The following is a 25,885-nucleotide window of genomic DNA, read 5'->3' as shown; positions in this document are numbered from 1 at the left end:
CAACCTATTTATCACTTCCTTTCTATCTATTTTTAATCCTGTACAATATCTCTACCACTCCTCCTCTATAGCCACATTAATGTCATTTTTTTTGTGAAGCCAGGTGCAAAGTACTCATTCAATAGCTCATCATGCCCTCTGCCACCACAAGAAGATTTCCTTCTTCGTCCCTAATCGGTTCCACCATTCCTTTTAACTATCATTTAAAAAAAATATATGTTTCTAAGATTTTTGAGTTCCTTTTTATGTTACCCTCTAATCTTTCCTCACATTCTCTCTTTACCCTTATATTGTTTTTCAATTTTCCCCTGCTATCTCTGTATTCTACCTGGTTTTCTACTTTATTCTGTACCCTGTACCTCCAGGGAAATCAAGCTTTGGATGTCCTATCTTTCTTCCTTCTGGGAATATGCTTGGTTTGTACCTGAACTATTTCAGCCTTGAAGGCCTGCTGGTGTTCATTTATTGTTCTCTTGGTCAATTTTTGTTTCCAGTCCACCTATGCTTGATCCCTTCTCTAATCACTGAAACTGACTCTTCCAGTTGGGTATTTTTACTATTGATTTTTCTTTGTCCCTTCTGTAACTCCTTTAAACCTAATTATATTATGATCACTATTACCTAGCTGTTTTCTCATTGAAACACACTCCACTTGCCCTATTTCATTCCCCAGAACTAGATCCAGCACTGCTTCCTTACTCATTGGGCTAGAAACATACTGATGGATGAAAGAAATTCTCCTGTACACATTTTAGGAATTTGTCACCCTCCTTGCCCTTTACACTCTTTCCCCCCCCCCCCCCACCCAGTCTATATTAGGGTAACTTATATCATAGCTTGTTGCAATATGATTACAAAGCTATGTTGTTGCTACTTTCCCATATTAAGATGCAAAGGTATGCCTGTATACAATTGTCTATTTTTTTTAAGTCAGTGATACAATTATTTTTCTGTTATTAACTTCTAATTTTTGTTGCAGGTATCTGCTCGTTCCTGGGACCACAATGAGTTTTTTGCCCAATTTGCAGGTGATCACACACTCTTCACAGCAGGTTATTCTGCTGTCATCAATAAACTAGGTGATGGTCTGGACATACGACTTAATACTCCAGTAAGTTTTGGATCTTGTACGGCAGTCTTAGTTTAAAAAAAAATCAAGCCAGCGAAAACTTGAGCAGTTTATTATGGTGGTGATGCTAATAATGATATACAGGTGCAATGTCCCAAATCCGAAAACCGGAATTGTCCAAAAACCGGACATTTTGCGCATAGCTGATGGTGTCGTCCGGAATTACTTTCTGAAAACCACACATTTTTGAGACAAAATCCAAAATCTGGCACGGATTCGGTCGAGGATTCCAGATTTCAGATAAGAAAATCAAGTCTGAAATCCGGAAACCTCGACCGAATCCGTGCCGAATTTGGGGTTTTGTCGGATTTCGGACCTCGCCGCTCAAAACCTGGCATGGATTTGGTCGAGGATTCCGGATTTCAGACTATTGATTTTCTTGTCTGAAATTCAGAAAAACCCAAAAACCGAAACAGATTCAGTCCCAAGGATTCTGGATTTCGGACGTTGTACCGGTATATATTTTAAAGGAGGTTAAACAATCATGTTTTCTGTTGGTTCCATCAGATTTTGTGCCCAGCAAATGTGTTGAACTTTAATAGAGTGGTATTGTATTTCATCAAAGCAGTTAATTTTTAGTTTGTCACTAGTTGTCAACAATTGTAGTTCTACATGTCTAGCATTACTGAATTCTGCATCCACTAAAATTAGTCATTTCTCAGGAAGCTTATTTTCTAAAACTACAATTTTGGCCTGACCACACCCTGTAAAATCCACCTGCTCCAAACCTCATGACTTTCTGTTTCCTGCTGAATTGCCTGTTTGTTGCCTGACTATGCAAGTTATTTCAATCTCTAATCTCTCTGAGAAACACTTGTCGAGTGGGGGGAATTTACCATACGTTTGGCAAAATACTGTGAAATGTTGTCTCCTTCAGAGCTCTTTATTCAGTGAATAATGAGAAGTGGACTGAAATACTCAGGTGGAATGTGGAAAGTTCAAATGTTGTTGCTTCTCTGTTTTTTGCTTTTAAAAGAAAATTTAATCCTCTTGTGCAGTTACATTAGTTACATTGGGCTCAATTTTTCCCAAGCCCTTTTTTTGGCGCCCTCATCTGAAATTCGCTGACTTTGTGCGCTGGAAACGGTGCCGAGAAAATGTGCCCCCAACCTGGCCGCTCTGCCGAGTGTCCCGGGTCTTGGCACGGCGTATATAATGAAGTGGGGGGCGGAGCTACAGCCCCGCGCCAAAAACAGTGCCGGCAGCTGTCCGCATGCACAGTGGAGTCTATGCGCATGCTCCTCGCCCTCCCAGCGCGTCCTGCAGGCTGTGAGCAGGGCCTGATGCTTACCGCCCCTATCCCTGGCCGAATGGATGTTTGCCACCCCTATCCCTGGCCGAATGGTCTCCCGTAGATCTCTCTCTTTTTCTCTCTCTTCCCCCCCCCCCTTCACCAATGCAGCTGTGGATCTCTCTCTCACACCCCCCCCCCCCCTTCACCGATGCTGCTGTGGATCAATCTCTCCCCCCACCCCCCCACTCACTGATGCCGCTGTGGATCTCTCGTTCCCACCCCCCGCCCTTCACCGATGCCGCTGTGGATATTTCTCTCCGCCCCCCCCCCCCTTCACCGAGGCTGCATTCAACCTCTCCCTCTCTTCCCCCGTTCAAAGATGCCGAGCCAAGCCTCCCGGTGTGCGACTTGCCGCTCCTTTCCCAGGCCGAATGGCCTCCCGCACAGGCCGGCCGCTGTCTAATTTAGTTGAAGGTAGGATTTACTTTAGTTCTTAATTGAATTATTTACTTCAGTTCTTTATTTTTTTTATTGAATGCTTATTACTTTTTGTGCTGTGTTTAGTGCTTGGTAAGTCTTGGTGCATTTGGTGCAGGTCTTCTCCGCTTCCTTCTATTTTTTATTAATTAATTGCTTATTGCTTTTTGGGCTTTGTTTAGTGCTTCGTAAGTCTTGGTGCAGGTCCTCTCAGCTTCCTTGTATTTTTTATTTGTTATTGAATGCTTATTTTTATGCTTTGTAAGTCTTGGTGCTTTAAATGTACTAACCTGCGCCGATTTCTTAACTGCCCGCAAGGTTTTTCAGAGTTGGCCACATACGCTGACCTAAGTCTATTTGGAGTAAGTTTTAGCTGGCCAAAGTGGCATAAATGGCCAAAACTGGAGTAAGTGGCTGGGAATGCCCCCTTTTGGGAAAAAAAAACTCAACTAAAAAAAAAAATCGTACCTAACTGAATTACTCTGGAGCAAGTTTATTGGGGAAAGTGGTGTTTTTTAAACTTGCGCCAGAAAAACCAACTTACTCCAAAAAAATTGGAGTAAGTCATGGCCAAAATTGAGCCCTAATTAGTATTTTGATATGAAATTCTGTGACTACACAAAATGTCTTCAAAACTGATTGTAGAGTTGGAAGCTTATTATGAAGGAATTGAAACAAACAGTTTTATGTAGTATATAAAAGTATAGTATATCTTTCCACGGATAGATATAGTTATCCATCAAACATATACTTGAAAAACAATCCATAGGATGCTATGTGAATAGAATGGCTTGATCCTTTCCTGGGAACAAATGAATCTGTTGTTAACTGAGACATTTGCCCATCTATGAATAACTACCAACTAATTGCTGCTGGAAGAATCTAGTTGCTTATTAGTAACAGCACTTGGAAAACATAAAAAAAGTAAACAGGGTTACCATTTAACATATTTGCATATATGCATGCTGCCCTGATGCTTATAGCTGATTTTTCTTGGGCTGTTGTGTATTAAGTGTACCTTGTTTTAATCCCATGTGTACCAATGCTGCTTCTTTGTCACAAGCAGTATTTATGATTCTTGAATTCTTCCCTTGCCCCTATTCATTTTAAGAGTTCAGAATATGGCAAACCCTCTTCTCATTGCCTAAGCTCCCTAGAGTTGGCAGTCATTGCTAAAGGCCTTTTTGACTTGAAAAGTAGCAGATGCCTCTGTCAATTTCCAGGTGGTCAGAGTTTTGAACATTTCAAGTTCATCAAGCGATCCATTCAAGAGTTGGTGGAAAAAATTATTATGTTGTGGCTCTGGCAATCACAATTATTGAAGATTCCCCAGAAGGTGCGGTTATCATTCTTCAGGGCATTTAACTTGCATTATTCATGTGAATAGGCAGTAATCGTGGTTTGGGTCAATGTATATTTGTTTGAAGTCTTTATGGGTCCAAGTTTCCACAAGAAAAAAAAACGGGCGCCCCTCCGAGCTGGGCGCCCGTTTTTCGCGCCTAAAAAAAATCCTTGGTATTCTCCACCTACCTGTAGGTCCTCTGGCCCTCAGTGCAGCCAGCACGAGCTGTGGGGGGCGGAGCCAGGTCCCTGCGCTGAAAACAGTGCCGGGACCTCTGCACATGCGCACTACAGTGGGCACGCAAGTGCAGTAGCTCCAGGTGCCGAACTGTGTGGGAGGGGCCCGAAGCACGCAGCCCCTAGCCCTGGCTGAATGGCCTCACTGGAGCTGCGCGAATAAGGCTCCTCCCACGGCCAGCTCCTGCTCCCCCCGCCGACCAGACCCGACCTGACACCCGCTCCCCCCCCCCCTCCCTCTCCCTCCCCCCTCTCCCTCTCCCTCTCTGCGGCACGAACGGCTTTCTCCCCCCCCCCCCCCCCCTCCCGCTCAGCGGCACGAACGGCTGCAGAATTCTCCCTGGCTGAAGCACTTTCACACAGGTAGGAAGATGGTTTATTTAATCTTTTCTTGGCTTATAAATGTTTATTCAGGTTGGATTTATTTGTATAATATTTGTAGAAGTATAAATAAGGATTTATTGTAGAATTTAATGAGTTCCCTTCCCCCCCCCCCCCCCCCACCTCGTTCTGGGCGCCTAATTTGTAACCTGCGCCTGATTTTTTAATGTGTAGAACAGGTTTTTTCAGTTCGACAAAAATCTTCACTGGCTCCATTCTACTTTAGTTTGGAGTACGTTTTCACTGTGGAAACTTTCAAATCAGGCGTCAGTGGCCGGACACGCCCCCTTTTGAAGAAAAAATTCTGTTCCAAAGTAGAACTGTTCTACCTGACTAGAACTGCAGAAAAAAAAATGTGGAGAATTGCGATTTCTAAGATAGTCCGTTCTCCACCAGTTGCTCCTAAAAATCAGGCGCAAATCATGTGGAAACTTGGGCCCATTAGGTCTACATGATCATTCTGAGACATAGGATACCTGTTAAGTACAAGGGCTCTGTTCTTTGACGGAAAATTAAAGGACTTGGACCAATAGAAGTAGAGTGAAAGCTCAGCCATGTTTTCTGAGTGACGATGACCTGTCAGAAGTCTCCAAACCATGGACTTCCCACGTTGTTACTATAATTAGAGAATCCTACCACTGGAAGGTATCTTTCAGTCTGCTTTGCTGTAAAGTAGGCTATGCACAGTGCCCAAGTTTAACATGTGCATTCTTCTACCCATGATGTACTGTTCTGTTAAGTATGGTTGCATTTTTTTAGACTGAGCTTAAGAGCTGCAATAAAAACTGTGCTTTGATAAAAGGGGCTTTTTTTTGCTAACTTGGTGAAATATCTATTGGAGCATTCACATGCACCAGTAGAATTATAGGGCTATTGCTGGAATAATGCAAAGAATTCAATTTTGGGGGGAGGCAAGTTGTCTTATATATTTGCTTTTGTGCAAGTTGTCTTATTTATTGACCAAAGATATGGGTCCAGAAATCCCCCTCGGACTTCCCGCGAGCAAAGCACTGTAGAATAGAAATAAAATGCGCATTTACCTTAAGCTGTGAGACCCGCTGGAGATCCAAATCCGGAGGCCTCTCTTGACTGCTCGTCGCAGCGTGTTCACGTCGGGACGTCTACAGGAGTCAAGTGGGCCTGGACACCCAATCACAGGTAAGTATTTTCTCATTCATAGTAATGGGAGATTCGTAAGTTATGAATCTCATATTACTATGAATGAGAAAAACCCCAAAATGCACAAACACTACATAAAACATTTTTTTTAAACGCTTCACACAATACACTAATAGAAATTAAAGTTGTTATAAATGTTTTTTAAAGAAAAAAAATTGCTGATTTAAAAAAAAAGTTAGGGTTCGGGTTTAAAATAACATTTCCTGAGTAGGCAGGGTTTTAACACAAATGTTTACAATTTTATTATTTTAATCGTGTTTTTGGTAGGTTTTAAACTCTTACACCTGTAAAAGTAGGCTATGCGCCTGCTTCTATACAGCTTGACAGATGGGAAAAGCTGGTTTTCAGCGTATGTGCATTGCGCGCTGAAACCCAGCTTTTCCAATGCCTTCCCGGGTCCGTAGAAACTTTGTACGGGCCCGGGACATCGGAATTTCTGGGCCAAGATCATGTTCAACACTCCTTTCAGACTCTGTTTGAATTGCAAGGGACCGTTGCAGGACCAGAAGCACTTGATCCAGCCAGTAAGATGGTTGCAAAAAAGCTGTTGCTCTGTTGCATAGAAACATAGAAAATAGTTGCAGGAGTAGACCATTCGGCCCTTTGAGCCTGCACCACCATTCAATAAGATCATGGCTGATCATCACCTCAGTACCCTTTCCTGCTTTTTCTCCATACCCCTTGATCCCTTTAGCCTTAAGGGCCATATCTAACTCCCTCTTGAATATATCCAACGAACTGACATCAACAACTCTCTGCGGTAGAGAATTCCACAGGTTAACAAGTCTCTGAGTGAAGAAGTTTCTCCTCATCTCGGTCCTAAATGGCTTACCCCTTATCATTAGACTGTGTCCCCTGGTTCTGGACTTTCCCAACATTGGGAACATTCTTCCTGCATCTAACCTGTCCAGTTCTGCCAGTATTTTATATGTTTCTGTGAGATCCCCTCTCATCCTTCTAAACGCCAGTGAATACAGGCCCAGTCGATCCAGTCTCTCCTCATATGTCAGTCCTGCCATCCCGGGGATCGGTCTGGTAAACCTTTGCTGCACTCCGTCAATAGCAAGGACGTCCTTCCTCAGATTAGGAGACTAAAACTGAACACAATATTCCAGGTGAGGCCTCACCAAGGCCCTGTACAACTGCTCCTATACTCAAATCCCCTAGCTATGAAGACCAACATGCCATTTGCCGCCTTCACCGCCTGCTGTATCTGCATGCCAACTTTCAATGACTGATGTACCATGACACCCAGGTCTCGTTGCACCTCCCCTTTTCCTAATCTGCCGCCATTCAGATAATCTGCCCTTGTGTTTTTGCCACCAAAGTGGATAACCTCACATTTATGTTGTGGTGAATGGAGCAAACCAGATGCTTTATTGTAAAAGTGTGGAACTGCCGGATCCCCAGTTCAATCGTGGGTTCTGCTGATATTTACAATTATCTGCTCTTTGTGAGTTTTACCATTTCTCAACCATCCTGGTAGAACACACTCTGTCATATGGTTATACAGCTAAGTCCAGTGCTATAGATTATAATGCATCAATCTATTACGTGGTACGAAATTAAATATTCAGGTGTTTGTAAAAATGTAAGTGTCTAGCAATCATAGAATCATAGAATAGTACAGCACAGAAGGATGCATTTGACCCATCGAGTCTGTGCTTTCGAAGAGCAATTTCCCACTCTTTCCCCATATCCCGGCAATTTTTTTTCTCCAAGTATTTGTCCAATTCCCTTTTGAAGGCTACTATTAAATCTGTATCCACCACCCTATCAGGCAGTGCATTCCAAATCCTAACCACTCATTGCGTAAAAACTTTTTTCCTTGTGTCGGCACTGGTTCTTTTGCCAATCACCTTAATTCTGTGCCCTCTGGTTATTGACTCTTTACCATTGGAAACAGTTTCTCTATTTACTCTTAAACCCTTCATGATTTTAAACACGTCAATCAAATCTCTTTCTCATCTCTATCCACGTAACTGTGATCCCTCATCCCTGGAACTATTCTCTTCTGTACCCTCTCCAAAGCCTTCACTAAAATGTGGTGCCCCAAATTGGACATCGTATTCCAGCTGGGGCCGAACTTGTGTTTTATCTAGGATTAGCATAACTTCCTAGCTTTTATACTCTGTCTCTATTTATAAAGCCCAGGATATCATATGCTTCATTAACTGCTTTGTTAACCTGTCCTGTCACCTTGAAAGATTTGTGCAAAAACACCCCCTTGAAAATTGTACTACAGGGCTGTATTTAGCTTGTATGGTGTCTCTCTATTCTTACTACCAAAATGCATCACCTCACAATTTTCTGCATTGAATTTGATCTGTCATGTGTCAGCCCATTCTACCAGCCTATCTATTCCCTCTAAGTCTATTACTATCTTCATCAATGTTTACTACACTTTCAAGTTTCGTGTCATTGGCAAATTTTGAAATTGTGCCCTATACCCCTAAGTTCAAGTCATTAATGTATATCAAAAACAGCTGAGTTCCTAGTATTGAACCTTGAGGAATGTATATCTTCCAGTCCAGTCCGAAAAACAGCCATTCACTACAACTCTCAGTTTTCTATCCCTTAGCTAATTTTGTTTCTATGCTGCTGCTGCTACCCCCTTTTTCCCATGGGCTTCAATTTTTCCAACAAGCCTAATATATACAGGCAACTCTCGATTATCCACAACAGGAAAATGTTGTAACGGCATTTAAAATTCCGTGTGTGTGACGTCACTTTGAAACTCTGATGTTCCTTTCGAATGTTGCCTGTTGAGCATTGCTTTTAAGCGCTCTGCCTAGCGTCAGCTCCTGCTGCTGCTCGCACACAGGTCCACTACCTCTCATAATTCATTAAAGTACCACGAACAGTTACAGGAAGTAATCAATAAGTCTAATGGTCTTTAGATCTAGAGGACTAGAATTCAAGGATTAGAAGATACGCTGCAGCTATTGGTTAGAGCACACCTGCAGTACTGTAAGCATTAACTGTAATGTCAACTCGCTCGAACAGAGAAATTGTTTACCCGGCATAGCCCAATCCCCAAGGGACCCGGATAATCGAGAGTTGCCTGTAGTAGTATTTTATCATACACCTTTTGAAAGTCTATATACATCACATCAACTGCATTACCCTCAACCACCCTCTGTTACCTCATCAAAAAACTCACTCAAGTTAGTCAAACACAATTTTCCCTTAACAAATCCGTGCTGGCTCTCCTTTTATTATTAGTCCATCCTTGTCTAAGTGGCAGGTAATTTTCTCCTGGATTATTGTTTCTAAAAGCCTCTCCATCACTGACGTTAAATTGACTGGTCTGTAATTGCCAGGTTTATCCTTGCACTTTTATTTTTGAAGAAGGGTGTGACATTTGGAATGCTCCAGTACTTTGGTACCACCCCTGTATCTAAGGAGAATTGGAAGATTGTGGCCAGCGCCTCTGCAATTTCTACCCTTGCTTCCCTCAGCAACCTAGAATGCATCCCATCTGGACTGGGTGACTTATCCACTTTTAAGTACTGCTAGCCTTTCCAGTACCCTCTCTTTATTTTTTTAATCTCATCCAGTGAGTCACCTTCTCTCAAGAAAACTTGCTGTGATGACTTAATGATTGTAAAACATTTGTGAGAATGATTTCATGCTTTAATGACTTGGAGTATATCAGAAATGAGTCTCCACCTTGTCACTACCAGCACAAAATAGATCTACAATGGAATATGAAATAAAAGCGTTGAAAGGACTACAAGTTGTAATCTAATTTCGGGGTTAGGAGCTGCAACGTACTTGAGACTCAATTTTATGGTTTGTTACAATGTGGTATTCATACTTCTGTGTCCATTATTTACTTTAGAACCATAGATCAAAATTGGATTTAAATATCTTTCCATCTAGGTGGAAGAAATTCAGTATTCAGATTAACTATGGAGATTTGTTAATCTTTCATCTTTGCAGGTACAGTCCGTTAACTATTCAGGAGATGATATTCGCATTGGAACAGCTAATGGAATGTTATGGACAACTCAGAAGGTAAAATCTACAGAAGCAAGCCATTCAGCCCAACTTGGTCCATGCTGGTGTTGCTACAGCACATAAGCCTCCCCCTAGCCCTCTTCTTTTCTTTTAACCCTATCTGCATAGCCTTTCTCTCTCGTTTTTATCTAGTTCCCCTTAAATGCATCTATGGCATTCTCCTCAACAACTCTGGTAGTGAGTTCCACATTCCAACCAGTCTCTGGGTAAAGCAGTTTTTCCTGAATTCCCTAGTGGATTTATTAGTGACTATCTTGTATGTTATATTTATGGCCCTCGTTTTGGTCTCCCCATAGGTGGAAACAGGATAGCCTATCCTATCAAACCCTTTCATAATTTTAAAGACCTCTTATCAGGTCACCCCTCAGCCTTCTCTTTTTTTTTTCCTTTTGAAAGAAAATAGCCCCCTCCTGTTCAATCTTTGATTTTAGGTATAGGAACAAGTAATCTCATAATATTTTCTATGCTTCTATGTAAAGGATCCTCTGGGAAAGAATGATCATAATATGATAGAATTTCAGAGTTAGAAGTGACTTACTTAAGTCCGAAACTAGAGTTTTAAACTTAAATAAAGCTAATTACATAAGTATGAGGGGCAAGCTGGCTAAAGTAGATGGGAAATTAGATTAAAAAGTATGGCAGTAGATAAGCAGTGGGAAACATTTAAAGAAATAGTCTAAAATTCTCAACGGACATGCATTCCAGTGAGAAATTTAAAAACTCCACGGCAAAAGTGATCCATCCTTGGCTAACTAAAATTAAGGATAGTAGTTTAAAAGAAGAGGCTTATAATGTTGCGAAGAATAGTGGTTAGCTTAAGGATTGGGAGAGCTTTAGAAACCAGCAAAGGATGACCAAAAAAATTGATAAGGGAGAAAATAGAATGAGAGTAAACTAGCAAGAAATATAAAAATAGATTGCAAGAACTTCTACAAGTATACAAAAAGGAAGAGAGTAGCAAAAGTAAATGTTGGTCCCTTGGAGGCTGAGACAGGAGAAATTATAATGGGGAACAAGGAAATGATAGAGACTGCAAACAAAAATTTTGTATCTGTGTTCACAGTAAACACAAAAAGCATACGAAAAATATGGGGAACCAAGGAGCGAATGAGAGTGAGGATCTTAAAGTAATTAATATCAGTAGCGAAACTACTTGCAAAACAAATTGGACTAAAAGCTGACAAATCCCCTGGACCTGATGACCTACATCCCTAGGATTCTAAACAAGATGGCTGCAGAGATAGTGGATGTGTTGGTTGTGATCTTCCAAAATTCCCTAGATTCTCGAACAGTCCCAGCGGATTGGAAGGTAGCAATAACAACACCACTATTCAAGAAAGGAGAGAGAGAGAGAGAAAATGGGGAACAACTTCTTCTTAGGCAGTCCCCCTGGATAACTTAGAGGGAACAACAGGCCAGTCGGGAAAATGCTGGCATTCTTAACAGGGCACTTAGAAATGATTAGGCAGAGTCAAAATGACTATGAAAGGGAAATCGTGTTTGACAAATTTATTATAGTTTTGTGAGGATGTAACTAGCTGTGTAGATAAAGGGGAAACCAGTGGATGTAGTATATTTGGATTTCCAAAAGCTATTCGATAAGGTGCCACATAAAAGGTTGTTATTGCAAGATAAGAGCTCATGGGGTTGGGGGTAATGTATTAACATGGATAGAGGATTGGTTAATCGGCGGAAAACAAAATAGTAATAAATGTGTCATTTTCAGATTGGCAGCGTGTAACTAGTGGGGTGCTGCAAGGATCAGTGCTTGGGCCTCAGCTATTTATAATCTATATTAATGACTTAGATGAAGAGACTGAGTGTAATGTATCCAAGTTTGCCGATGATACAAAGCTAGGTGGGAAAGTAAGCTGTGAGAAGAACGCAGAGTCTGCAAAGGATATAGACAGGCTAGGTGAGAGTGCAAGATGGAATTTAATGTGTGGAAATGTGAGGTTATTCACTTTGGTAGGAAGAATAAAATACTTTCTAAATGGTGAGAAACTATTATATGTTGGTGTTCAGAGAGATTTAGGTGTCCTCCTGCAGGAAACATAGGAAGTTAGCATGCAGATAGAGCAAACAATTTGAAAGACAAATGGCATATTGGTTTTATTGCAAGGGGGTTGGAGTATAAGAGTAAGGAAGTTTTGCTACAATTGTACTGGGCTTTTGTGAGACTACACCTGGAATTGTGCAGTTTGGGTCTCCTTATCGAAGGAAGAATTCCTTGGAGGCAGGGCAACATAAGTTCACTGGATTGATTCCTGGGATGAGAGGGTTGTCCTATGAGGAGAGATTGTGTAGAATGGGCCTATACTCTCTGGCATTTAGAAGAATGAGAGGTGATTTCATTGAAACATACAAGATTCTGCGGGGGATTGACAAGGTATACGCTGAGAGGTTGATTCCCCTGGCTGGAGAGTCTAATAACTACTGGGCTTAGTCTCAGGATAAGGGGTCGGTCATTTAAGACTGAGCTGAGGAGGAATTTCTTCACTCAAAGGGTTGTGAATCTTTGGAATTCTCTACCTTAAAGGGCTGTGGATGCTGAATCGATGAGTTTGTTCAAGGCTGAAATAGCTAGATTTTTGGACTAAGGGAATTAAGGGATATGGGGATCAGGAGGGAAGTGGAGTTGAGATCTAAGATCAGCCATGGCGGAGCAGGCTTGAGGGGCTCCTGCTCCTAATTCTTGTGCTCTTAAGAGTTACAGGTTCTGGTAGCAAATTTAGTGTGTAGGATTTGAGCTGCCTTTGGATTTCACCCTAAACACCTTCCTTTTTAGTGTTCTTCGAGATTGTTCCTTTGCACACATGCTGTTATCAGATCCAACATGAAGGGTGGGAACCGGTCGTAGGAAAAAGAACAATGAATACCTTCTAAATTGTTGAAATAAGTTAGAAATGCTAATATTTGCTTTAATCCCATTTACTTGATTGTTGAGTGTTCTCTTGGCAGGTTTTAATTACTGTTCCTCTAGCTCTCCTTCAGAAAAATGCCATTCAGTTTTATCCACCGCTATCTGAAAGGAAACTTAAGGCCATCAACAGTCTCGGCCAAGGGGTAATTGAAAAGGTAAGTACAAGTCTAATTAAATCAGGTACCAAAGGTGGGTGGTGGTGATAGAGGGCGGAGAAGCTGCAGCGTGGCACCCTAATTTTGTATTACCAGTAAAATTGACAAATATTGTATCTTTTATTTTGTGGTTGAAGAAAAGAGTTAAAAGTTCTGTAAAAATAGTGCAAGCTTTAAAGGAGATGCAATTAGTATAGTAAACATTTTTTAAATTTGGGAGACATTGGAAAGTAGACATTATTTAAAAAATGGATCGGCATAACTGAAAAATTTGATTCAGTAAATTTATTAACTTTTGGTGAAAAAACAACTTTGAAACTATGGTGAGATTTAGTGGATTAATGTTAGGAGGAAACTGTATTGTTAAAAGATAGATTAAAGAAAGAGATGTCATATTTAATTAAACTGTTGGGAGCCTCCCAAGACATTACTGAAGTGAACATGAGAGCGGGGAACTGTCGGTGCTATGTGCTTGAATTTTTAGCAACTCTTGGACAAATTTCCAAATCTGCAATTAAAAGATAAGAGCAGTCATCAAATATGAGGTTATGTTTTAGGTGAGGATAAAAACCTCCCAATTTATAGATGCTAAAATAGGAAGTGTGGCATATGAGGAACTATGCAATAAAATTGCACGAGTTGTGTGGGCACAGAGCTTGGGTGTAGCTGCCAAATGGAATAGCTTCCTAAACAGTGTGGCAACAGGAATTTGGAGCAGTGCGGGAAGGAAATGCAAAGTGCTTGAAACCAAGGGACAAAAGTAAATATATAAATAATCACTAATTAATTAGATCTAAAGGGATAATGTTAAAATTAACTAAATAGAAGATATCAACATTAAAGGGATCCAACTTGCAATAAATAAAAATATGGTGTAAGCATGTGCAAAATGATGGGACAACGGAGACCAGTGTTCCTGTTAATATTTTCGGGGATGTGCGGCCCCTTCAAAATACACCACATGCTTGTTTTGTTGCATTGAAAAGCTGGCAAGCCGGCTGTGTTGGAGGTCCAGAGAGCTTCATGGTTGCGCAGCTTAAAGAGAACATTGGCTGAGACCCGTCCCTTCATCCAGTTCTGGATGAGCAGAAATGTATTTAAATATTGGGAAGACCAAAGCCATTGTTTTTAATCCTCGCCACGAACTCCATTCCCTAGCTACTGACTCCATCCCTCTCACCAACTTCTGTCTGAAGCTGAACCACACTGTTCGCAACCTTGGTGTCACATTTGACCTTGAAATGAGCTTTCGACCACATATCTGCAGCATAACTAAGACTGCCTATTTCCACCTTCGTAACATCGCTCGTCTCCGCCCTTACCTCAGCACATCTGCTGCTGAAACCCTCATCCATGACTTTGTTACCTCGAGACTTGACTATTCTAATGCACTCTTGTCTGGCCTCCCATATTCTACCCAACGTAAACTTGAGGTGATCCAAAACTCTGCCCATCACGCCTGTGCTTGCTTACTTACATTGGCTCCCAGTTAAGCAACACCTCGATTTCAAAATTCTCATCCTTGTTTTCAAATCCCTCCATGGCCTCTCCCCTCCTATCTCTGTAATCTCCTTCAGGTCCACAACCCTAATTTCTCCTTATGTGGCTCGGTGTCCAATGTTTTGTCTCCTAATACTCCTGTGAAGCGTCTTGGGATCTTTCACTATGTTAAAGGCACTATATAAATACCAGTTGTTACCTGCAATTCCTGTGCCACGTGAAAACTCTAGGATGCTTAATGTTTCCTGGAGAACTACGTGTGCAGGAAGTTCTTCCACTGAGAGGGTGGAGAATGTTTTGAGGGGAGAAGGGGAATTGTTGGCAGTTGTGGGCCATATGGTAACCAATGACAAAGGAAGGAAATGAGTTGAGGTCCTGCAGTCTGAGAGTTTCAGGAGCTAGAGAGGAAATTAAAAAACATGACCTCCAAGGTAGTTCTCTCCAGATTATTCTCCATGTTTTACACTAGTGAGTATAGGAATAGTAGGATAAGTGCAGTCAATTTTGGCTGGAGAACTGGTACAGGATGGAGGGCTTCAGATTCCTGGGGTATTGGGACCAGCTCTGGGGCAGGCAGGGACCTGTTTAAGGTGGGCAGATTGCATGTCAACAGAGCAACTCGTACTATGGGGAAGGTCTTAAACTAATTTGGAAAGGGATGGACACCATGATGAAACATGAGAGAAACAAGGTACACAGAGGACTGGGAGAAGCAAATGGCCTTCAAGTAAAGAATAGTTCATAAATAGGAGGGATCAGACAGGTGCCAAATGCGAGGTAGTTTGATGGCAGTAAGATTTGATGGCATTTAAAATTCTGACGGGTTTAGACAGGTTAGATGCAGGAAGAAGGTTCCCAATGTTGGGGAAGTCCAGAACCAGGGGTCACAGTCTAAGGATAAGGGGTAAGCCATTTAGGACCGAGATGAGGAGAAACTTCTTCACCCAGAGAGTGGTGAACCTGTGGAATTCTCTACCACAGAAAGTTGTTGAGGCCAATTCACTAAATATATTCAAAAAGGAATTAGATATAGTCCTTACTATTAGGGGGATCAAGGGGTATGGCAAGAAAGCAGTAATGGGGTACTGAAGTTGCATGTTCAGCCATGAACTCATTGAATGGCGATGCAGGCTCGAAGGGCCGAATGGCCTACTCCTGCACCTATTTTCTATGTTTCTAAGATGGGTTTGGAGTGCATGTACATAAATGCACGTAGTGTGGTAAATAAGATCGATGGGATGCAGGCACAAAGCGCCACATGGGACAGTGATATAGTGGCAATAACAGAGACCTGGCTCAAAGGATGGGAAGATTTGAATCTTAATATTCCTGGCTACAAAGTATTCTGGAAAGATAGGGAAGGAATAAAGGAGGGATGGGATGTGGGTGGCAGTACCTATTACAGCACTGGAGATGGATGATATAGTTGAGGGATCAAAGACCGAATCTATTTGGTTAGAAATGAGGAACAACAGAGGAGCTATTACACTACTGGCATATACTATAGGTTCCCAAATAGTAGGAAGGAGATAGCAGAGCAAATTTTTAGACAAATTACATAAAGTTACAAGGACAGCGTAGTGATAATGGGGTCTTCAATTATCCAAATATAGACTGGGATAGTAACACTGTAAAGGGCAAAGAGGAAGAGGAATTCCTGAATTCATAAGAGAACTTTCTTAATTAGTATGTTTCCACCCAACAAGGAAGGAAGCAGGACTGGATCCAGTTCTGGGGACTGAAGTGGGTCATGTTTTAGTGGGACAGCAATAAGGGAAGTGTGATCATAATACCAACTGGTTTAGAATAGTTATGGAAAAGGAAAAGGTTACAATCAAGCATAAAAATACTTAACTAGAGGAGAGCTAACTTTGAATTGAAAAGGGATCTGGCCCAGATGGATTGGTATCAGAAATTTGTAGGCAAAACAGTAATTGAACAATGAAAGGCCCTCAAAGAGGAAATGGTTTTGATGCAGAGTAGGCACATTCCCATGACTGGGAAATAAAGGACATGCAAAGTTACAGTTTCCTGGATGACTCAAGATATAGGGCTAGAAATTCAGTTTTTGTCGTTGTTTGGTTTTTAATGTAAAATAAGAATAAAAATGTTGACACTTTTTTTTAAGGGGGTAAAGTTGGCACAAAAATACATCTGTCGATAAAAATCGCTGTTGCATGAGGATTAGCGGTGTATACTGCGACCTCGCCAATTTTAGCTCGAGGCCTATCAACGTTAAAAATACAGGCAGTGGGAGGGGAGAAAACACAAAGAAATAGCAAAAATAAGAAAATCAGAAAAGATTCACAATACACAAGTTATAAATCGCTGAAACAGAATTAAAAAATAAAAACTTCCAATTTGCCTTTTTTTGTAGGTCTTCCTACATACCGACGTTTGAGGCTGCAACGCCTGCTTTTCTCATGCGTTGTTCTTTCACCCAAGTACGGGTTCGCTGAAAGGCCAAATTTAGGCAGTGCGATTTTTATTTTTTTTTCCGCATTGCACCTTGGCAACCCTTTTATCAGCGATATTTCAAAACCACCATTCTTAACCTTTGGGCAATTTTTTTAATGACAAAAAAACACAATGCAAAAAAAATTGCGTTAAATCGTGTGTTAGGCTGGCTAATTTCTAGCCCACAGAGGTTAAAATGAAACAGAAAAAAGAGGCTTATGATAATTGTACGGCTTATAATACAGAAGAGAACCAAGCTGAATATAGAAAGGACAGAGGAGATCTTTTATTTTAAAAAAAAAGGGAATGAGAGGCAAAGAGAGAGTATGAGCCTAAATTAGAAAGAAAACCCAAAAGTCTTTTACAAACACATAGTAAAAGAGTAGTCAAAGGAAGGTCAGGGCTGATTTGGGACCAAAAAGGAAATCTTTCTGTGGAGATAGAGGGCATGGCTAAGGTACTAAATGAATACTTTGCAACTATCTTCACTAGAGAAGAGGATGCTACCAATGTAGTAGTAAAGGAGGAGGCAATTGAATATGATAAAAATAGTTGAAGAGGAGGTATTTAAAAGGTTGCAGTCTTCAAAATAGAAAAGTCACTCAGACCGGATGTTATGCATCCTAGATTATTGAGGGAAGTAAGCGTGGAAATTGTGAAGGCTCTGTCCACAATCTTCTAATCCTTGGATATGAGGAGGCGGGGGGTGCGAGAGGACTGCAGATGTTACACCTCTGTTTTTTAAAAAAAGAGCAGAGGGATAAAGCAGGCAACGATAGACCAAGTCAGCATGACGTCGGTGGAGGGAAACTTTTTTTTTTAAAAGAGATAATCAAAATTAATTGCCATTTGGAAAAGACTAATAAGTTAAATTCAGCACAGATTTATTAAAGACAAATCGTGTTTGACTATTGATCGAATTCCTTGATGAAGTAACGGTGAGGGTTGATGTTGGTAGTGCGGTTCATGTTGTGTATGTGGACTTTCAAAACGCGTTTGATAAAATGGTATTCAATAGGCTTGTTCTCAAAATTAAAGCCCATGGGATTAAAGGGACAGTAGCAGCGTTGATACAAAATTGGCTAAAGGACAAAAAGCTGAGAGTAGTGGTGAATGGTTGTTTTTCAGAGTAGGGGGAGGTATTGAGTGGTGTTCCCCAGGGGTATATTAATGACCGGGACTTTGATATACAGGGTATAATGTCAAAGCTTGCAGATAACACAAAACTTGGAAATGTAGTCAACAGTGAGGAGGATAGTAACAGACTTCAGGAGGACACAGACAAACTGGTGACATGGCAGATGAAATTTAATGCCAATAAGTGTGAAGTGATATATTTTGTTAGGAAGAATGAAAGAGGCAATATGAACTAAATGGTCCAATTTTGAAAGGGATGCAGGAACCGAGAGATCTGGATAAGTATGTACACAAATCTTTGAAGGTGGCAGGACAAGTTGAGAAGGCTGTTTATATATATTTTTTTTAAAAGCATACTGGATCCTTGACTTTATTAATGACTACAAAAGCAAAGAAGTTATGTTAAACCTTTATAAAACACTGATTAGGTTCAGCTGGTGTATTGTTTAATTCTGGACACTACACTTTAGGAAGGATGTTAAGGCCTTGGAGAAGGTGCAGAAGAGATTTACTACAAAAGAAATAGAAGCAGGAGTTGGCCATTTGGCCCCTCAAGCCTGCTTCGCCATTCAATGAGATCATGGCTGATCTTCTACTTCAACTCCACTTGCCTGCACTTTCCCCATAATCCCTTGATTCCCAAAAATCTATTGATCTCTGTCTTGAATATGCTCAACGACTGAGCTTCCACAGCCCTCTGGGGTAAAGAATTCCAAAGATTCACAACTCTGAGTGAAAACATTTCTCCTCATCTCAGTCCTAAATGGCCGATCCCTTTTCTGAGACTCTGAACCCTGGTTCTAGACTTCCCAGCCAGGGGAAACACCTTCCTGCATCTACCCTGCCAAGCCCTGTAAGAGTTTTGTATGTTTCAATGTTTCACCTCTCATTCTTATAGACTCTATAAAATCTAGGTCTAGTCTACTCAATCTCTCCTCATAGGACAATCCCCCCATCCCAGGAATCAGACTGATGAACTTTCGTTGCACTTCCTCTATGGCAATTATATCCTTCCTTGGGTAAGGAGACCAAAACTGTACACAATACTCCAGGTGGGTCTCACCAGGGCCCTATATAATTGCAGTAAGATGTCTTTACTCTTCTACTCCAATCCACTTGTAATAAAGGCCTACATACCATTTGCTCTCTCAATTGCTTGTTGTGCCTGCATGCTAACTTTGTGATTCATGTACAAGGACACCCATGTCCCTCTGGACATCAAGATTTCCCAATCTCTCACCATTTAAAAAATACTCTGCTTTTCTATTTTTTCCTACCAAAGTGGATAACTTCACATTTCTCCACATTATATTCCATTTGCCATGTTCTTGCCCACTCACTTAGTCTGTCTATATCCCCCTGAAGTGTCTCTGCATCCTCCTCATAACTTCCATTCCCACCTAGCTTCGTATCATCAGAAAATTTGGTTATACAGGTACAATATCCTGAATCCGGAATGCCGAAAACAGGAATTGTCCGAAAACTGGACATTTTGCGCATAGTTGATGGAGTCGCCGGAATCTGGAATTATTCTTCAAAAACCGGATCTTTTGAAGCGGCCAAGATGGTGACATCGGGCTTCGAGAGAGGAAGAAACAAAAAAGCGCAGTGCCGGGGGGCTGCGGGCAGTGTGAATCAGTGAGGAGCGGCGTGAATGTAGGATGTAGAGGAGATGGGCGAGTGAAGGAAATTCAGCACCTCGCCCACCCTCAGTGTGGCACTCCGCCAACAGTCCGCACTCGCCCAGGGACCCACTCATCGATGACCAGCCACCAGGCTCACTGACCTTACCTGGAGGGGTAGAGCCATCACTGAGGTCAGGAATCCTTCCCTTCAGCTCCAGATAGCCCTGAGTACCAGTGCGAGCGGTGAGGTCCGAAATCCGGCACAGATTTAGTCAAGGATTCCGGATTTCAGACTTGATTTTCTTGTCTAAAATTCGGCACAGACTCAGTCCTGATGATTCCAGATTTCAGACGTTGTACCTGTTTTACATGTGATCCCCTCATTCAAATCATTGATCTGTATTGTGAATAGCTGAGGCCCAAACACCGATCCTTACGGTACCCCATTAGTTACAAACGCAAAAATGACCCGTTTATTCCTACTCTGTTTTCTGTCCATTAACCAATCCTCAATCCATGCTTAGTATATTACCCCCAATCCCATGAGCCCTAATTTTATTTAATAGCCTCTTGTGTGGCACCTTATTGAATGCCTTTTGGAAATCAGAAAAAAAGGCAAATAGGTTACTGTATTGCATCAGTAGTGGGACAGAATAAATTCAAAAGCAGTTGTATGTTTTTGATCAAAACCCATCTGGAGTACTGTATGTAGATCTAGCCATCTAATCATTGAAAGGGACGAAAGATTAGCAATAAATATGTTTCTTGGTATCAGGAATTTTAAGTTGAGTAGAACGTTTTTGTTTGTTTTTAAGATAAAAGTTCAGAATCTTTGCATTAAATCCATGTAAATAAAACTTAACTCAACATGATGAATACTTTCAAATTTAACAGACAAGCTATATGAAGATTACTTCGCAACAACCAAAACATACTTGGAGTTTCAGCAGAATTACACTGTTGGAGTATTTTATATTAAAAAAAAATGTGTATAGCTTGATTTCTTTTGAATACAGAACTATATTAACATCTAAAATGTTAAGTCAACACAAAAATGTTTTTTTTAGCAGAGAAAGGTTCTGCTACATGTTGAGGAATAAATTCTTGATCATCCTGGTGGTAAGGAATGTAAGTGTGATAGGAAGTTAAAATTGTGCCAACTTCTGTCCCACAGAATTTTCCAAAGATCACACTTTGCATACTTTCATAATATTTCTCTCTAATGCAGAATCATTTGTGAACCAGTGAGAGAAGATTTGTAGAATTATGTCCTTTTAGGATAATAAGTTCCGATCTTGTGCCACAAAAGGATCAATCTGCTCTCTTACTGGAAATTGATTATAACTCATATTTCTAAAGTAGCCAACTTTTTAAACTGATACTTTTTTCTGGCCTTTTAGATTGCCTTACAGTTTCCATATAAATTTTGGGAGAACAAAATTCAGGGAGCAGACTTCTTTGGTCACATTCCTCCCAGTCCGAACAAACGTGGGCTATTTGGAGTATTCTATGATATGGATCCACAAGTAAGTGAATTGGTTTTGCTCTTTATAACTAGCTTTGTGTTTAATGCATTGATTAATCACCTAAAGCTACAATAAGGTGAAGAAGTGCAAAGAAAAAGTCTGACAGTTATAATGCAAATAAGGGGGAAAACCCCAAAATAAGTTACCCCTTTTTAAAAGAAAGGGGAATCCTCACATTTTACCTTACCATTGTCTAAAGTATTAGGAGCAAATATCTAGATTTTTGGTTGTCGGCGAAAACGGTAGTTTTACACCAAAATTACCGTTTTTGCTGCACCATTTTTAGGCCTAAATTTCGGCCTTTACGTCTGCGCCATGGTCGGCGTTGCACGAGGATTCGCGGCACAAAACGTGACTTTCGGCAACTTTAGTCCAGAGCCGGTAGCGCTGCGAGAGAGGCCTTGGGAGGAGGGAAAAACAAAACAAATAAAATTGCAAAAAATATTCACACAACTCTTGCCTGCTAAATCGCTGAAAAAGAATTAAAAAATAAAAACTTTAACTTACAATTTTTTGCAGGTCTTCATACTTACAGCTGCTGGCAGGGCTGTATTGACCTGTCTGTATTCTGAGCATGGCGGAGTGCTGAAAGTACGACGGTAACGCAATCCGCGGCGTTGCACGTCGACGCACCTCTCCCCGGCGGTACGTGCAAGCGCTGCTGCAAAAAGATGCCCGAAGATCCCGTCAACCGGGTTTTCACCACGGAGGGTCAAATAAGATCATAACATAAGAAATAGGAACAGGAGTAGCCCATACGGCCTCTCAAACCTGCTCCGCCATTTAAGACGATCATGGGTGATCCGATCATGGACTCGGGTCCATTTCCCTGCCCGCTCCCCGTAATCCCCTATCGCGGCGAAAACCCGGTTGCAATGTCGGCGAAAATCTAGCTCAATGCAACTAGCCGTCAAACATAATTGACTGGCATGTTTACATTGCTGAACTGATTTTGTAACATGATAAAGCTGTTGGTGGTCTGAAGTCACAGCATTTACATTGTGGGTGAATTCAGAGCACTGGTGACAACAGTGAAACAACTGCGCATGTGCACAACAAAGTTCAATTTTAACATCCCCTACAGTATTGGCATGGATGGTGGTGTTCCATTTTGCATCAAATTCTCAACCATATGCAATCCACGGTCAAGATTGCTTGACCTTGTATATAAAAAAAAAAATACATTTCTCACACCGAGGTTGGGTGGTTGTAGGGAGGAATTAACTGTGAACTGAAGCAGCTAATAATAAAAATGTAACTTTTACTGCTATTTTGTGGTGATTGTTTGCTATATAATATAATTGTTTGTCAAATCTATCCTAGTATCGCACAACAAAATGAATTTATTGCAAAGTATTTACTGCAGCAAAACGGGCCATTTGGTCCAACAGGTCCAGGCCAGTATTTATGCTCCACATGAGCCTCCTCCCACTCTTCTTCTTCTAACCCATGGGTGAAGAAGTTTGAAGAACACTGCAAATTCTTAACACAGCTTCAATGTTCTACAAAGCCCTACTATCTTTCTAGTAATGGGATTTTGTGATCTGCATTGCAGATGGCAGAGAAATCCCACTTCGGCTTCTGGGCAATCCAAACCAAAGCTTTAACAACTAAGTGACTAGGTGAGGACTAGTATTCAGAATTATGACTCAACAATTTGTAAAGATGCATCTGGGTTGGCAGCTTGCTACGAGCTGGACTGCATCAGCACCATAAGAGTTGTTGTGATTAAGAGGTCCATATTTACACCATCATCATAGGCAATCCCTCAGAATCAAGGAAGACTTGCTTCCACTCTAAAAATGAGTCTTTAGGTGACTGAACAGGGTGGGTGGGACTGATTTGCCACACGCTCTTTCCGCTGCCTCCGCTTGATTTCTGCATGCTCTCGGCGATAAGACTCGAGGTGCTCAGCGCCCTCCCGGATTCACTTCCTCCACTTGGGGCAGTCTTTGGCCAGGGACTCTCAAGTGTCAGTGGGGATGTTGCACTTTATCAGGGAGGCTTTAGGGTATCCTTGTAATGTTTCTTCTGCCCACCTTTGGCTTGTTTGCTGAGAAGGAGTTCTGTGTAGAGCGCTTACCTTGAAAGTCTGGCATGCGAACAATGTGGCCTGCCCAGCGGAGCTGATCAAGTTTGGTCAGTGCTTCAATGCTGGGGATGTTGGCTTGGTCAAGGATGCCAGATGTGTTGCAAATACACTTCAATATTGTGTATCAATGCAAACAAATAATTTGCAGAATTTCAATGGTGACGCATCATGTGCTGCTTTTTGTCTATGGGACTCATCCATGCCTGGAAAGGTTTCCATGCAGACAGTTCATATTTTTTGAACTAGAAGTGTATGAACCAGGTCACAAGAGAGCAGTAAATATGCCCATTGGCATTGTTGTCCAAATTCCTATGATTTTGAATCTCTTTTTAAATCTCCTGCATTCATTTCCAATTTTTTTTTGACATGTTTTCAGGGTGAGCATTGTGTTCTGATGTCTGTGATCAGTGGAGATGCAGTGGCTGTAATTCGGGATATGCAAGAGCAGCAAGTGGTAGAACTATGTATGAACGTCCTCCGTGAACTTTTTAAGGAACAGGTAATACAATGCAGAATTTAAATGCCATTAAAGAAAAGTAATGAAGGAATATTACCAATTCTTGTGTATGTATAACATAAGTATATACCCTGTACACTCAGTGTACAGTTACATAAGTTACTGGATGTATCTTCACACTGTGTACACTATGCTTGTACCACCAGAGGGTGCAACTGGTGGAGACTTAGGGGTCACCTGTACACGGCAGGTAACCAGGTATAAAAGAGAGCTCACCATGCTGTACCCTCACTCAGGAGCTGCAATAAATGGACTAAGGTCATCACAGTTCAAGTACAATACTTTACCTCGTGGAGTCATTACTAGAGTGCTTACAGACACAATAACTGGCGACGAGATTATGAACACGAAAAATGGCTAACCTTGGCACCTTTCAACAATTCGCCGATGGGAAGATTGGGAGGCCTTTGTGGAAAGGCGCTCTCACTTTTTCATTGCGAACGACCTGGCGGGAGACAACCCGACCTCGCTGGCTGATAAGCACAGAGCTATCCTGCTCAGCAGTTGTGGACCTACCATCTATGGCCTCGTCAGGGACCTGCTAGCCCCAGAGAAGACAACAACCAAAACATATGCGGAGCTCGTAACGCTGATACAGGAACAGCTCAAACCTAAAGAGAGCATCGTCACAACTAGACACCGGTGGGTTCTACACCCACCGGCGGCCCGAAGGCCAAGAAATCGCAAAATATGCCGCAGACCTCAGACAATTGGCTGCACCGTGTGATTTTGGCGACCACCTCACCACAGCGCTGTGGGACATCTTCGTCATTGGAATCGGCCACGAGGGCCTCTTCCACAGGCTGCTTTCTGCGGACACCACGGTCACCCTGCAGAAGGCAATTAACGTGAGCCAGGCGTTCATGGCCTCGGCCTGCAATTCCTAGCGGATGACTCACCCCCAGGACTCTAACCCGGCAAGTACTGCAAACCGACTGGCGCCTTTTAGAGGCAAGGCTGCTGCAAGCGTTCTCTCTCAGGGTAGAGAGAACAGAACTCTGAGTCCGCCACATGGGGCCAACCGGCCAACCCCATGCTGGCACTGTGGAGGAAATCTCACGGCCCACCAGTGCCGCTACTTGCAAAGGCTGTAACACGACGGGCCACCTCCAGCGAATGTGCAAGAGAAATTTTACTCACTGAGTCGATGAAGAGTTGGCCGATCATCCGGACTCCAGCGATGATGGAGAGAGTCCATGAGGCAGCTCAGCCCCACAGAGGTATAGAGTCTTTACCGACTCCACCGAGAGTTCTCCGTTGAAAATGGAAGTTGAAATCTACGGTGTTCCAGTCACGATGGAGGGGGACACGAGCGAGCCAATCGCTGATGAATCAGACGGCCTTTGGGACAATCCAATCGAACGACCTAAAATGATCCCGATCCAAATGAAGCTGCTCACCTACACAAATGACACCATCCTAGTCGTTGGCAGCGTGGATGTCCAAGTGTCCCATGGCGATGCCATGCACAAGTTACCTTTTGTGGATCATTGCTGGTGATGGTCCAATGCTGCTAGGAAGAAGATGGATGAAACTAATCCATTGGAGCTGGGAAAACTCCAGCCTCAGGTGATCGATGTCCTACGCAGCTCCAAATTTGGATCCAGCACGACACCTGAGAAACCAGCCGCTCAACTCGAATGTGTGGAGATGACACTGACCGCTTAACCCAACGGCGAGATGATCCAGCTCAAACGACCCGACCTCACCTTCCAGGCTCCAGTGGCAGGACTCCAGAGGAAGAAAATCGACGCAGCAGGCAACTTCCCTGCTTCCGTGGCAGAACCTGGGGAGAAAAGGATCACCGCAGCCTACCTCGTGGCGAGAAAGAAGATGGCACCCGCACCACGAGGCGAAGCACCTGAAGTAAAGATGGCGGCGCCAAACCACAAGGGGCAGCGTTGAGGGAGCAACAAGTGATGCCGAGCAGCGAACCGGATTGGGGTAAAGAT

General features: G+C 42.1%; 1 protein-coding gene across 1 annotated transcript in view; it reads left to right on the top strand.

Annotated features, from left to right (window-relative positions):
• Positions 1-25,885, top strand: part of LOC139264345 (lysine-specific histone demethylase 2) — a 147,857-nt gene that overhangs the window by 102,926 nt on the left and 19,046 nt on the right. Inside the window, exons 15-19 of the mRNA XM_070880635.1 lie at positions 980-1,111; positions 9,924-9,998; positions 12,963-13,079; positions 21,199-21,324; positions 23,793-23,915. Of these exons, the coding sequence (XP_070736736.1) occupies positions 980-1,111; positions 9,924-9,998; positions 12,963-13,079; positions 21,199-21,324; positions 23,793-23,915 (573 nt within the window). The remainder of the gene's footprint in view (positions 1-979; positions 1,112-9,923; positions 9,999-12,962; positions 13,080-21,198; positions 21,325-23,792; positions 23,916-25,885) is intronic.

The sequence above is a fragment of the Pristiophorus japonicus genome, chromosome 5 (assembly GCF_044704955.1).
Source record: "Pristiophorus japonicus isolate sPriJap1 chromosome 5, sPriJap1.hap1, whole genome shotgun sequence".
In the NCBI taxonomy this organism is placed as follows: domain Eukaryota; kingdom Metazoa; phylum Chordata; class Chondrichthyes; family Pristiophoridae; genus Pristiophorus; species Pristiophorus japonicus.
This window is presented reverse-complemented; position numbering and strand designations above follow the sequence as displayed.